The sequence below is a fragment of the Hydractinia symbiolongicarpus genome, chromosome 12 (genome assembly GCF_029227915.1).
Source record: "Hydractinia symbiolongicarpus strain clone_291-10 chromosome 12, HSymV2.1, whole genome shotgun sequence".
NCBI lineage: Eukaryota > Metazoa > Cnidaria > Hydrozoa > Anthoathecata > Hydractiniidae > Hydractinia > Hydractinia symbiolongicarpus.
This window is the reverse complement of record NC_079886.1, coordinates 16,456,951-16,471,971: the sequence shown is the minus strand read 5'-3', so window position 1 is coordinate 16,471,971 and position 15,021 is coordinate 16,456,951. Positions and strand designations below refer to the sequence as shown.

General features: G+C 34.2%; 2 protein-coding genes across 3 annotated transcripts; one reads left to right on the top strand and one right to left on the bottom strand.

The window, feature by feature from the left end:
* Positions 1 to 39: 39 nt before the first annotated feature.
* On the bottom strand, positions 40 to 7,050 carry LOC130622648 (corticotropin-releasing factor receptor 2-like). The gene is made up of 13 exons (XM_057438135.1): positions 6,098 to 7,050; positions 5,902 to 6,019; positions 5,493 to 5,597; positions 5,275 to 5,414; positions 4,935 to 5,047; positions 4,739 to 4,841; positions 4,131 to 4,281; positions 3,799 to 3,874; positions 3,259 to 3,328; positions 2,835 to 2,920; positions 1,324 to 1,447; positions 780 to 872; positions 40 to 688 (listed from the first exon to the last, which is right to left on the bottom strand). The coding sequence occupies exons 1-13, from the start codon at positions 6,128 to 6,130 to the stop codon at positions 203 to 205; spliced, it is 1,698 nt and encodes a 565-aa protein (XP_057294118.1). The 5' UTR covers positions 6,131 to 7,050; the 3' UTR covers positions 40 to 202.
* A 3,930-nt stretch (positions 7,051 to 10,980) lies between these two features.
* LOC130622647 (uncharacterized) lies at positions 10,981 to 14,420 on the top strand. Of its 2 annotated transcripts, XM_057438133.1 has the most exons (8): positions 10,981 to 11,118; positions 11,209 to 11,288; positions 11,382 to 11,591; positions 12,214 to 12,501; positions 12,597 to 12,947; positions 13,051 to 13,092; positions 13,176 to 13,226; positions 13,381 to 14,420. In XM_057438133.1, exons 2-8 carry the CDS (start codon positions 11,210 to 11,212, stop codon positions 13,905 to 13,907), a joined length of 1,548 nt encoding a protein of 515 aa, XP_057294116.1. In that variant the 5' UTR covers positions 10,981 to 11,118; position 11,209; the 3' UTR covers positions 13,908 to 14,420. The 2 variants fall into 2 exon arrangements, with proteins under 2 accessions (XP_057294116.1, XP_057294117.1); XM_057438134.1 differs by having other exon boundaries at positions 10,984 to 11,288.
* Positions 14,421 to 15,021: the final 601 nt, after the last annotated feature.

The following is a 15,021-nucleotide window of genomic DNA, read 5'->3' as shown; positions in this document are numbered from 1 at the left end:
GGACGTCTACTGTATAGTTTTTTGACAAAGAATAATACATTTATTCAAAGTTGCATTTCGCAACAAATGTTTTCAATTTGAGTATAAATATTCATTCTTCGCAATAATTTACAGATATATACCAGCTTTTAACGTTCAAATTGTACCATATTATTTTTCTTATGGACCAACTATGTCTGTTTTGTTTCGTATAGATCGTCATTCAAACTCCGTCGGGTGGTCCACCATTTTCACTTTTTGCAACATTTTCTTCATCCGACACTTTAGTGTTTTGATAATCGCCTTCATTGATGTTTTTTTCTTCCAACTCGAACCCTTCGTTAACATGACATTTTTCGGCTTGAACATCTGTATGTTTCCTGTCATCTTCATTTACGCCACTTTCTACCACATGCAAGTACACAGCTTGGTGGCTGCTGATGATTTGCGCCTCGACCTCCACAGCTGATGTTACATCAGCCATTATCTCACTCTTAGCAATGCTTGTAGAGGTCACTGGATTTGGGATGTAATTAAAATCCTCGCTTCTGCGCTTTTTTTCTTCTGTTTTCTTCTTCTTTCTCCAACCACCTTTGCAAAGACTGACCAATGTTAGTGTAGAGGCTGTGGATGTTCGTTTTGCATTGTCGTAGCCATTAAATGAACCGCTTTGTCCTCCTTTATGACAAGGAGCTTTGCTTTTGCAGATCTAAAAACGAGAAATTCAACGTTACTCAATGTAAAAACTACTTGAACGTTTTTATCAAACATAATTTATCAGGTTTATTTTTCCTTAATACCTTCCTATTCACCAGGAATCTATTCACTCTTCGCTTCAAGGCTTTTTGCACCTGTTTGCTGATAAACACCTGACTTCCACAAATCAGGAGACCCTATGAAAATAAAGAAATTCATTAGTTTACAAATATGTGCTCCTCGAATTTTTTTTTGCTTCAAGAAGCAAGTAGAGCTCCTTCTTCTTTTTCTTGTCACATGTTTTATGATAACTAGCATGCTTTGTTCTGAAACAGTTCTTTTCCTCCACAGCAGATTATTACAAGCTTTCAATCGAGGGTTCTTATCTGATTGTGTTATCGGCCCAAGCTTTGTTGACCTTAAGTGACGTAGTTTTGAGAAGGTGACAAAATAAATAAGTAGGGGTGAAAAAAATTGATCGTAAACTTTTGACTCAATAAGCTAGTTCTCCACTACTTGGAAACCTAATTAGCTATCAGAATCCGTGATAACAGCCAAAGGCAAACTATCCTTGGAACAAGGATTTAAATAATTATTAAATAAAGGTTCAGAGTACGCAAATAGCAAAAGAATATTCATATACTTTACCTGAGTAGTCACCAAAACTATGCGTGTCAAGTGCCACCAATCATATAAACCTGTGCCATAAATGCTCAGCCCATAAAATAATCCCAATAACATAAGTAATATGATGAGTCCTCGTGCTGCTTTTCTAAAGTAATTATAAAAATTGTACAAACCCTGGGGAAAGGCATGTTGGGGCAAAAAATTCTGGCAAGCAGACTTCCCTTAATAGCTTTTAAGTGGACAACCGTGGCCCTTAGTTTTTTTTATTTTTTTGAACAGAACTGTAAAAAAAAGATTTGGAAACTAAAAATTGACGTGGCATATTACGTTTTTATTTTTAGAACGTACTTTCCAGTGGAGGATTCAGGATATCATACGTAGAAGTGAGAAGTTGTGTAGGTAAAGGGATGGCGTAGAAACAAAGGGAAAATGCGTTTCTTTATTACTGAGGGAGGCGTAGTCACCTGACTGTATGGATTATTATAACTGGCAGGTTAATTGAACCTGTAATAGTAAAATATTTTTTCTAAAACTATAAATATAAATCTATTTATCTCAGTGTAGCTTGTATGTAGTTTTTGTGGTTATAGACGAAAAAGTGTTTGTTTATAATGCATTTTTTTATATCTTATATTTTTATATTTTTGGCGCCTCAATTGGTGGACTACGTGAAGTAAATAAATGTAGTTTAAAATATAAAAAATATATTGCTTTGAATTTCCTCAAGCACCAGTCACCAAAATCAACTGTCAAATGTTCGAGCACTTCAAAAAGTCAAAAATGCTAACGCCAGGAAAGATAGGAATGATTTTTGTTCGATTAGCGTCAGACATAACACAAGCTAAGTAAGTTATGCGGGTGAGGTACTTTCTTAAATGGTTACAAAATAATTAGTTAACCCTAATTTTCTTAGTTTCAAGTTAAAACAAACATCATTTATGTTTATTTCAACTTTTGTGTACCTTAAATGAAGAAATTTCGCAAAATTTAATTTTCGCGAGTATTAAATTTTGAGATTTCGCGAATCAAAATATTGAAATTTTTCAAAATTAGCAATAATTTATTTTCGCGAAAGACGAATTACTGTTACATATTTTCATGCTCAATGTTTTTATTCTGAGCGCAATTTAAAGACTGTTTATTAAATAGGTCGGGAGCATTTCGTCTTTCTTAATCAGATTCATCGGGAGAATCATCATCTCTGTCATTGACGCAAGGGCTTTCAGGATCTGCGTAGAAGTCACTGACTGATGACTGCACTCTACGCTTCTACAGCTGCACAACAAAAGAAAATTTTTTTTCTGCTAACAAGCAACGTGCAAGCGAGTAAAAGATTGGTAAAAAACCAAAAACAATAGTATCTCCAAATTTTATTAAAAGCCAAAGATTGAAAAAAAAAACGAATTTCGCGAGAATTTAATTTTGCGAATAATGAAATTATCAAAAAACATATTTCCGCAAATGTGGCAATTTAAGCATTTCGCGAAAAGGGTAAATATTCGCAAAAAGGTAGACTTCCGGAGTAAACATACTTCATTTTCAACAGCTCTGACGTTCTGTCTGTTTTAAGTTTTGAAATAATTAGCTTCATGAGAAATGCGAGAATACCAATATTAACCTAAAAATAACCGAAAGAAATGTAACATTATAAACTAAATCATTTTCTGTATTACAAAAGCTGATATGTCTGGCCATATTTTTTAGCTAGATGTTGCTCTATCTAAAATAGCGTACGCATTCAAATGACTCAGAAAGAACAAAATATGATTTAATTTTTATTGCCTTAGGACTTTATAAGCATCCAGCAACATTGCAAAGATGTTGCGATTTTAATGATTAGAATTCAATAATTCAAAAGCCATATCAAATCATAGCCAAGATTAGGCAAACACACACCAAGGGGAAATAAATTAAAGGAGTCATACCAAAAATAACAAAAATAAGACAAATATTTACGATAAGAAGGAATATGATTGGTCCATAAATAACCAAAAAAAACTTTCTGGGATCCATGAATTGATAGCATCTGAAATGGAACAAAAAAGATTCGTAGTATCATCTTGTTATAAACCTCAAATGAAGGTCTGTTATGCCTCTTCTGAACTCCTTAAAACTCCTACAAACTCCTTAAACCATCAAAACTAAACACCTTCTAATTTTCTGATTCTGCATTATTCCTAAAACATATTTAAAATACCATAAAGTTTAACGATTTTTCAGTCGGTTCGAATAATCGATACATGTTCATGGAAAATTGTATAAAATTTAACATGTGTTATTTATTTATTAGTTGTGTTTCTAACTTTTAAAATGAAGGTACTTTTCCTAGAGTTTACAAATCCCCTCATTTTTTACATTATTGACAAGAAAGTTTAAATACTCGTCACTCCTTCTCAGTTTTGTATCAACACCGCATTAAAAATCTCGTTAAAAGTCTTTACGTTTTGTACAAATTTGGAAACATGGAAACACTGTAATAAAGAAAAAATCACTTACATTATATAATCTTTGATTGGTGGATCGTTGAGTATCAATGGTACGTAAATACCAAAAACAATAATCAGTGGAGTTACTGAAAAAGAATAAGTTTATTTAAGAACATAAACACAAATCAACAACAACAACAATAACAACAACAACAACAACAACAACAACAACAACAACAACAACAGCAAGTCCCACTAAGTAAACGTGTACCACTAAGTATTCAAAAATATGCATGAATGTCTCGCTAAGTGCTTATGTGTGAGAACAACAACAACAATAAACATAACAACATGGAGGTAGAAACAACAATAACACCAACAACTGAAGTGTTAAATTCTTACTGTAAGCGAATGCTATATACGCCGGTAATCTTTTTTTTGTGATAAAAACAAAATAGAACTGCCGAAATTGATACAACCCTTGGCAAAACATCATAAACACAGTCACTTGAAGTGTGTAGTCCACGAAGAATCCTATAATCGTACATGCGAACTAAAAAAAAAAGTCAGAGAAAAGAAATTAAAAATCAAAATATACGACACTTTCATGATAACAAATATAGTATAGAACTGAAAACATATTTTATGATATAGTAAATCTATCAAGACAGGTGGTTAGTTTAAAACAAGCTCCTTAATCAATGATTGTTCAAAAGATGCAGAGGATTGATGTCATGATGGAACTGCAAATCTTTTAGATAATTATGTCCTATGGGTTGACTATATCACATAATTTCAGTTCTTTGTTGAAAAACTTTACTAAATCTACTGTGCAAGTACATTGGCTTACATCTTAAAAATGTTCACAAACAAATTCATGGACAAGTGTGGTCAATTCTTTTTATCCCGTTGCAGTAAGTCAAAACTGTCGAAAAAAAATTGGTAATTTAGCACGTGTGGGTTATTTTAAAGTTTTTCTGCTTCTGCTTGTATTGCGTTAAAATTCTTACCGGTGTTACCTCTGGAAACAATAGAACCAACTGGAGAATGTCATGTAACATGATGGCAATGATAAGGAAAAGATGAAGCAGAAACCGACTGTTTTTTAGCGGACTAAAGACGTAGAAAAAAGGTGAAATAGCATCCCATGAAATATTATTGAAACACGCTAATGGTTAAAAATACCAAACTGCAATGCTGACTTACATTAACCAGAGGATAAGTGCGACACTCACGATGCAGACGATGGCATCCAGAGATCGTATTGTCCATAATAACAGTCGGTGTACGTCATAAAATTTTTTGACTCTATCAATCTCCTAAAAAAACGTGTTTAAAAGGTTTAGGCACGCGATGGCTTCTGGTGTTCTGCATCAGTCTTAAAACAAATAAAATAGGAGGCTTCTAAAAAAAATGAAGGCAAATCTAAAAGATTTAGAGAATAGAAAAATTATAAGTAAACATGGAGAAATATATTTTTCCCGCGCAATTCATGTGTTTATCTGGCGCTAAAATTAACTTCTTGGTTAGAAAAAAGTGTGTTCACCTCTGCTGTTGAGACTTTATGTCCTATAAGAAATGCTTTTCTTCGTCTTTCGCTTTCCTCGCGCGATAACGGTTTGCATTTTAGAGCGTAATCTACTGTTTCCCATTTTCCATTAACATCACATTTTCTATCAACCATATCTTAAATATATGTGTTTAATTTTAAATGGTAGAACCATAAAAATAAAAATTATTAAAAATACTTAAATATTCGCCTACCACGTTCATCAAAAAGAAGGTTATTGCACGGTCCCTTCGCGGTGGAATTTTTTGGTGTTGGAGGCCAGCATCCAAAGAAACTATCAAAAGAGGTTGCGCAACCAACTAAACACAGGAAATAAAAAAGTTTTATTCGCATTAAAATAAGAACTTTAAATATCACATTTCCTAAATGATAGATTATACTCGTCACGTAGAATCTAAAGCTATATTTCTTTAATAAACAAAATGAAGAAAGGGGTATTCAAACCGTTAGAATATCTCTTATACATAAAACATGACCTTTTTTTACTATGAAATTCCATTTTTCCTGATTTTTATTTTGCTAACAACAACGACCAGATATGCTTCATTATTAAAATGACAATTCTTATGAAATTTAATAATTACTGATTCGTAACAAACGTACCATTATTCCTTTGTGCTTGTGCATGCTTCTTAAAACATTCTGCTTTCAACCTGTCGCTCAACCTCATCAGCTCTCCTAACGTGAGAGCTGCGTTCGCGTTTGCTATTAGGGTTAAGAACTAAAAATAAAGTGTCAACACTATTTATAGAGATAACACAATACCGTTGTTGTAAACAAGAAAAATGGTTCTACTTACAATCAAACCAATTAAAATTGATTCATTTGCCATATTTTTGTACTCTGAGAAATTATAACCAATTTTAATCCCACGTGATACGATTTTCACTAAACAGATAGCTTCGAAGTAAATTCACTTTCAATTCCTTTATAACCATTCCTTTGATTGCAACATTGAGAAATGGTAAAAGTAAAATCCATGCATCTAATTTCTATGCGTACAAACTTCTTACCAATCAGACGAATTTACTAATACTTCTGTCTTGTTTTTCACTTCTTACTTTATCTGGCAAATTGCAAAGAATACAAAGATAAGATTTTGTGGGAGAATATTAATAGCCAAAATATTTTGACAACGGTTCTTAGGCTTGATAATGATCTTTCATCGTTGAAAAGTGATATATATATATTTTTTTGGATACTTATCACTTTGGAATATATAAGGAATTGTTGTACTACAATGAGAAAAGTAAGAAATCACAGTATCTATTAATTATTTACCAAAAAAAATAAATTTTTATTTGTTTGCAAATTACATTATCAGTGATTTTCCTTGATAAAATGGAAGGACTTCCTGACTGTGAATTTTTTTCTACTTTTAAAACCAAATCTGTTGTTAACTATCTGAAATGGGGCAACACGTTAAAATTCCTAGTTTCCATAACTACGTGTACCACATACCGAAATTTATTCAAATGTGGACATTTTGTTACTGTATGTTTATAACTTAAATTCTGGAAGATATCCGCCATTTAGTAACCAAGGGTTTCCAACAACCTGAAAAGTCTTAAAACTTGAAGCTCAAAAACGAAGGAATACGGTAAAACTGAAATAATTAAATATCCTGATTTAACATTTGAATTCAATTCTTATATATTCTAAATAACCTGCAACAGCTAACTTTTATTTATTACATACAACTTTCAACACAACTGTACAAATAAAATACTTAAACCAGTTCAGTATAAAAAACTCTAAAAATTTTATGATGCTAATTCTATGTTGTAAAATTGGTGATTATATAATAACTTCCGAACAAGTTCAATGAACTCATGGTTCAATATAATGTTAGTTCAGGAATGAATATATTAGCATTTGACTGTTTTAGTATCCAGGCATTTAAAACTAAATCTGTGTCCAATATTTAATGAAAATGCGAATGGCGAATGTTTTGATAAAGGCTAATCCAAAAAAGGGAGAAGAATTAGTAAAAAAGGAGAAAGAATACTTTTCTTGGCACCAACTAAATTGACACTGGGTTGCTATTTAATCATTGTCTCTTTAAGGTAGCTGTTTAATTATTTAAAAAGGAGTTATTAAAAGTCACCATGTGACGCACAAAGGTATTTCTTATAAATTTTAAGGAAACAATTTTCTAATGGTGAAACAAAACAACAAGAAAATGTATAACCAAGAGCAGGTGTAACCCTTTTCGTACTGCGTTGTGGTTAAATGTGCTGGAATTTTGGAGAATTGCTATATATTCGCTTATCGTGGAATTGGCTTTTAAGCCAGCAGAACTAAATAGGAAACTGTTTTCTGTTCCCTGTTTTTACCAGTAAAACTAATAAATAACCGAACGGTAACAGTCTAGTGCATTAGTACGAGAATTTTTAGTTGTTGTTGTGTTGTGAACAAAACTACCTTACTACCTATTATTCTTGCAAATATTCTTTTATTTTTATTTTTTGGTCATTTTATTGCCAATACCAACTACAACAATTTTTTGTCAACTTTTAAGTGTTCTGAAGTATGTATTTATATTTGTTTTCAAGGAGTTTTAAATGGCTCTTATTCGCTTTAAAAAACAATCTAAATATGATACTGTTTTATCATCATAAAAGCAGTGTATACAAACACAGAATTATTTTTCAAAACTTTCATAATTTGTTTATGTTTTTGTCCCTTGGACCAACTCGACAATTCCCACCTAAAGGTTTTTCCCTAAATAATAGGCCCTTGATTAACCTGAATTTAGAATTTTGTCTGAATAATTACCCAAGACAATCCATGCATCCTGAATCTCTAATTCTTTGTGGACAATTTCTTCTCTTTAACCTACGACAGTTCCTTTATGACAAATACTTATCAGATAACATCTGGAAAACTTCGCACCTGGTCATTCGCTTATCTGCGAAATAAATCTCTTCCAAGTTTAATCTTTTTGCTAATAAAATAAATGAAAAAAATCACAAGCTTTTACACGATTAAAATTTTTATTGTTTTAACAATTCTTTTGTTTAATATTTTCGTAAGTATTAGTGAACCTTTGCTGCAAAGATGACGATTCGAATGGAACTTGATCACGCGACCTCTCCAGACTGATACATACCAACATAAAATCATAATGCTTAATGCTCAGCAGGCCAACTACGAACCGATCAATTATTTTTATAGGTCCACTGATGCTTACTTTCGCGCTAAAAAGTAGGCATTCAATGCTTACTTGTTATCAAGACGTACAAATGAATAGTTATCCAGGTCGATATTACCCAAGGGTCGTTTATTATTACGAGTAAAAGATGTTCTAGTTGGGGATTTTCCGAGACCAATTATCCAGGACAGATAAGCGTTGGGCAATTGTTCAGAGGAAGTTGTCCTAGAACCGTTCCGGAATGAATTCACCGCAGAACTGTTTTATGTAGAATTCAATTTGTCAAACTTCAATGTTGCATCACGGAGATATTGTTGCATTCAAAAGTTGTAGACAATACAAGATTCATTTTGTTAAATTTGATCGGACAGTTGTTTGTGTATAGGAAAACATCGGCTAATTATCTTAAGTAATGAATTTTCTAATGACAAAAGAAATGGAGTTAAATTTCATCGCTAGCTAGCCAGCATACATTTGTCAACTTTGTCAACTTTAGCTAATCAAAATTTAATACATATAATTGATTCTTGAAAGGTGCAGACATTAATTTAAATGTGTTTTATAAAGTTGTGTTGTTTATTTTTAATATAACATACAGTTATAATGAGAAAAAATGTTGTATTTATTATAGCGTATTAATAATTGTTTATCTTATGAACTCTATTTCATGTTCCTGTACAAGTTCTTTTTCTTGCATCGACAGATTTTCAAGACCATGTTTTGGTTGATTTATAAGATTGGATTGTGTGCTCAAACCGAGCGCCAAAAATAAGATCTATTTATGTGACGGCCCGTTAAACGCGAAAAAAAAAATTCAGAAATTTATATCTCTGTTACCTTCATCGTATAGACCTTGAAACGATGATCAAGAAAATGTATAGGATCATGTACTTTTGACAAACGGTTGCAGAGATACTGGGGTTTAGAGGTTTTTTTGATGACGTCATCAACCCGCCCATTCCGAAACGGATTAGGTAACCAGGTTTGGAAAATTACCCAAATTGGTCCCAGGTGGTCCCTAGTTACCCACGCGGTGAAAAAACATTGACTTCACCAACTCGTTTCCAAGTTATTTGGCCTCAAAATTTTAGGTGCACTGTAATGGCTTCATTAATTTAATATAGGATATTGACGTTAAAGTAGTGTTATTTTCGTCGCGCTCTAACGTCACAAAATTTAACAAATTAGACATAACTTTTTCGGCAACATCAAAGGAAAATGAAGACATCCACTCTGCCTGTTACAAACAGACAGAGTCTCTGTATTTTTATAAGAGATTAGTAACTTGGGATTTATGGCCTACGGAAACTTTGTCATTTTCTAAAATGTCGCAGAATTTACCTGCCTACAAAATCATTTTTTGAACCGTTAAGTTAAAAGTCCGAAAAATATTTCTACCCTTAAGGTAAGAATTGTTTCACAAAAACGAATCAAAAAAGCAATATCGACAAGGCCAGAGATATCATGGTAGATAATAGAGTGTAACGGCCCGTTTTTTCAATTCAATGGCCATTACTTGAAACTACCATAAAACCAAAAATATAATACACTAATAAATATATAAATATAACATTAATAAACTGGAAGGAAATTAGGAGTTTGTGGGCGCAAAGTTAGAGATCCTCCAAGATTAGACACGTGTAAATACATATTTATAACATACAGTATATGTTTTTGCCATGAAGAAAAAGATTTTATTGCTCGGCTTTGTTAAACTGCTTATATCAAGTTACAGGTTTTAAGCAATCTGATATCTCTTAAAAAATAAAATATAGTTTAATTCGGTAACGATGGCATAATTTTGACTTTCACTCAAGTTTGCAGGCAAAATGTTGGCTGTGTTTTCACCTTTTGCACCGTAAATGTTCTTTATCTAGTAAAGTTTTGAAAATTTTGACAATGTCTATGAAGTAGCTAACGCCTTTCCTCCAAGCTAACCCTTATCTACTTTTCTAAGAGCTTTCCAGTGATGCATTTGGTTTTCAATATTAACAAATATATATAAGCTATGTATTTAACTACGTCTCTCTCCTTACATTGAGAACACGGCCTAAAATAGCACATTTAAGCGTTTTCTTGATGGCAGACCAGTTGAAACTATTTACTTGTATTGTTAGAAAAACTTTCCATAAAAGAATTACTTATGCCCAACGCCAAGGTACTCAATTCTTCTCGGACTATATGTTTTACTTGCACACAATGTTTGCACAAATACATTGTTTTCACAAATGTAAAGAATATTGTTTCGCATTTCACAGTGTGTTTATTTCCTTCTTTCTTTACGTCAAGCAATAAACTTGACACTGCGACGCAAACGCTGATGGAAACATTTCGTAAACGAAGAAGATTGAACAAAATCGTTTATCTTGTACTAAAAAATCTCTTTTGTTCTCTAAAATTGTACGTAAAACAAGTTACAATGGATGCAGAAGAGATCAAAGCTAATTTATAATCATACCGAAAATGAGTAGTTTTCTGCATGAATGTTTAATCGCTTGATCAACTGTGTGCTTCCGTGTAGTTCCATTGTTTTTAATTGCTAACTGTAGCAAACAGTGAAGCGCTGACTCGCCTGCTGAATACTTTTACTACTCCAGAATTTATGAAAATATATTATTAGGACTTTAAATATCCAGCCGTAGAGAAAGTAAATTTTAGAGCGTCAGGTAGCACCGTATTCCCTTTTACTTCAAGACTTTGTAAAGAGACGTTGCATTGGTATATCTTACTTATTTTGGTTCATGGTTTTGTCTTAGAATGAAACTACTTCGTGCTAGTATTGTGATACTCGCGTTTATCGCTCTATTTGAATCATCAGATGGAAAATCTATAAAAGGTACGAATTAGTATTCAATAAAACTGTGTGATTTTCTTCCAAATTGTAGCTAAAATGCATAACTAAAAAAAACGCTTTCAAACGTTTTTTTAGGTAAACACAATCCAAAAAAACACTCCACGAGTAAGAAAACAGAAACGGTAAAAGGAAAAGAAAAGAAACCGAAAGAAGTTTCAAGTCCTTACTTAAACGATCCTGCCGCGGCTGCCCGTGCTTTATATGGACAGGCTGTTGAGGAAACGAAGAAAGATTTAGGCGAAGCCATTGATACTGCAGTCGAAGAAGTGAGTAAGCAAGCTATTGGTAAGTAACCAAAGTTACCATTTGTCAGAACCAAAAGAACTTTTTTAACCTTTTTATTAACTTAACGCTAAGGGGACAATGTTTTATTCAGTTATGATGCCATTCTTTAGTAAACAAGTTAATACTATACAAATTTGGCGCCTCCACTTTCGAAGTAATGATATTAGGAACGATTTAATTATTTACAAAATCTATAAATTGTCTTGGCTTACTTTGATCTTTCCTCCAAGCTTTGATTTTGAATACAGATAGTCCTGAATAGGTAGAGACAAAGGCGTGATTACGTACGTCTGTTCAAAATTGCAAATTTATTGACCCTTCTTTGTGAATAACAGATTTTAATCTCCTAAAAAAGCTAAAACGCACTCCATAAGTTTATAAATTTACAGTATACCATTGCTTTGAAAAAGATGAAGTAGCTGGCTATACCAATAAATAAAGTGGACGTTTTTGTGCTTGATATTGTTTGGGGGGAGGTTACGCCATCTTTCCCCCTTCACTGGAAATTAATACACCACTGATAGAATTACTTTAAATATGCCAGCCACGAATAGTTCATTCAAATTTATTTAAGAAAACACAGCTAGGATCATGCAAAAATAGAAAACATTTTTTTTTTCAGGTGACACTGGAAAGAAAACAAAATATATGAAAGAAGAAGAGGATTCCGAGGATGAAGATTTAAAAGATGACAAAAAATTTGAATTGGACGATGATGACAATGATGACGATGTTGTCGAACCTTCTACCAAAGCGAAAGAAAAGAAAGAGAAGGATATCTTGAAATTTAAACCGAAGAATGTAAAAGATTCCAAATCTAAAGGCAAAGATGATAAGAAAAAGAAATTGGCAGGGGAATCGGATGATTCTGAAGTTGATGCTTCAGAAACCAGCGACGTTGACGGAGAAGGTATTTGCGTTTAAACTCCAGTATAAACAATAAATCTCTTAAATTCATATAGATTCGCACACAAAGGTTACTAATATGTTTATATATGTAAATAGCTCCTGAACCAGAAGATCATGTTAACATGGCACCAACCGATGACAGTACAGCACAGCCTCAAGATAATGACGCTGGAGACAATGCACAGGGTGGTGATGACAATTCTGATTCTACTGATGATCAAGCCCAAGGTAACCAACCCGCCACACCTGCTGCAGGAGGTTCTACATCGCCAGCACCAACACCAAAACCTGGACAAACACCTCCAAAAAGCTCTGTTGCATCCACTGGTGCTTCACCAGCTCCTGGAAAAACACCTGCTACACCTGCTCAAACACCTGCAGTACCTGGCATGCTTCCTGCCCCTGCTGCTGGAGCTGCTCCTCCACCTACTGAAGCTAAAGATGATGGTAGGTGTTTTTATCAGGCAATTTCTTGGTTGCCATCAATTTTATGTGTTCAATGGGAATAATTTCTTGACAATTAACTTTATCTAATGATTTTAAAATTTAGGTGACCAACAAGATTTGAAAAAACTTTTAGACGAGAGTATAAGTGAGTAAAATTCCTTATCTTTTTTTATATATATAGTTATTTTTGTTTGCATACATGTTCATGTGTCTTCACTCTATCTTTAGACAATCTAGTAAAGGCAAATACAGCTGTGGAAACCTTACTTAAAGCGACAGGTATTTTTTCGTCCTTAATTTTCACTTTTTCTTACACACAAACACGCATGACTCTGTTTTTGTATTTTTTATGCCACACTGCATTCATTCCACGTCCATCATGCATGCTCACGCCAGTTACAATACTTAAAAATTACCAATTTTCAACTTTTAGGCGGACAAAAACCAAACCCACCACCTGTTGAAGCCAAAGAACCAGAGAACCAGCCACCGCCATGTGGTACAAATTGTAATGCTTTATGTGCACCCGCCTGCTCTGCAGATTGCTGCTCCGAGCCATTTGGCGCAACCACTACCTTAATTAATCCACAGCCACCATGTTGTCCTCCACCGTGCCCTCCACCATGTCCACCACCTCCACCTGCATGTGTTCCCTGTCCACCACCACCACCACCTCCTCCACCGCCGCCGCCGCCGCCGCCACCACCACCACCACCACCACCACCTCCTCCTCCTCCTCCTCCTCCACCACCACCACCTCCGCCTCCACCGCCTCCACCGCCTCCACCACCACCTCCACCCCCACCATGTCCAGTTCCATGCCCACCTCCTTGTCCACCAGTGTGTGCCCCACCACCACCACCTTGTCCACCAACATGCACTTCTTCAAGTTGTGGCTCTGGCTGTAGGAAAGATTGTTGTGAGTTTGACACTTTGATTCCAAACCCGAATGGAAGATAAGACCAAATTAACTAATATTCATACATATATCAACGTTTTAAAAATAATTTCATTAATGCATGCTAAATGGAGAGTGGATGCAGTGTTTTTACCAACACATTGCAAGGATTTACACTTTCTTTTTCATAGCATACAAAAACCAACAACTTCCTGTCCTACCATATCCATGTGAGACATGCACCATTATTTGTTTGCCTGGCTGTGACACTTCTTGCTGTACAAACCGGCATATACAAATGAACTTCCCACCTGGACCAACCATGCCCAATGTCCCACTACCTAACCCTAAAACATACACCGTGGCGCCACAACCACCAGTTGTTTGCTGTGATACTTCCTGCAGCGGCAAGGAATGTCCTAATCAGGATTGCGTACCGTGCTGAGTTTCAGCAGGAGTACTCTTAATCCCGTGTTAATTCAATTAAAATGTTAGTTTTTATTTGTGTTATTCAATTACACGTTACACACACACAGTGTGTCTTTTTTGACAAAGGAAGCCAAAAGTAAACTTTTCTTTTCCAAAAGTGCATTTCTGAAGAATTTTCTAGCAATTTTTTGCATTCGGTTTAACCTTTGTCATTTAATAAGTGCTTGTGTTTCGTTTAGACATTGTAAATTTTTATATATACATAAAGAAACATTATATTGTGCAATGTACTATTCTCCATGCTTCAATACCGAAACTTAACGACCCTTAAAATTGGCGTGAATCGATTCATTTTGTGTTGATTCTCTACCGTGTAAAATTTGCATCCGCATTAGTTAAGTGATCAACTAAGTTCCCGATCGCTTAAATTTGGAGTAAAACCGGAATTTGACTTGGCAATGATTAAAATGTTCCAACTTAATAGTAGGACATCTGGCTGGCTACTAGTCTGTTAGGGTGTTGTCAAATGATCTCGGTCGAAATCACCGATAGTCCTTCTGATATTTCAAAAGAAAAAAACGTGAAATGCCTAATATTCTGAGCCGATATGGATATGCTGACGTCAGCAACAAGTAATACTTATTGAGACTTTGCATCTATAAAGAAATATTAAACTCCGCCGCAAACACCAATCAATGAGGTATTTTTTCGCGACAAAATATAACAAAAATCTGCGTAGCGTGTTTA

Coding starts and splice junctions, on each gene's coding strand:
- LOC130622647 (XM_057438133.1), top strand. CDS start 11,210: ATGAAACTACTTCGTGCTAGTATTGTGATACTCGCGTTTATCGCTCTA. Junction 11,592..12,213: donor AGTGAGTAAGCAAGCTATTG/GTAAGTAACCAA, acceptor TTTTTTTTTCAG/GTGACACTGGAAAGAAAACA. Junction 13,227..13,380: donor AACCTTACTTAAAGCGACAG/GTATTTTTTCGT, acceptor TTCAACTTTTAG/GCGGACAAAAACCAAACCCA.
- LOC130622648 (XM_057438135.1), bottom strand. CDS start 6,130: ATGGCAAATGAATCAATTTTAATTGGTTTGATT. Junction 5,048..5,274: donor ATAAAGTCTCAACAGCAGAG/GTGAACACACTT, acceptor ACGTTTTTTTAG/GAGATTGATAGAGTCAAAAA. Junction 4,282..4,738: donor TGTTTCCAGAGGTAACACCG/GTAAGAATTTTA, acceptor TTTTTTTTTTAG/TTCGCATGTACGATTATAGG.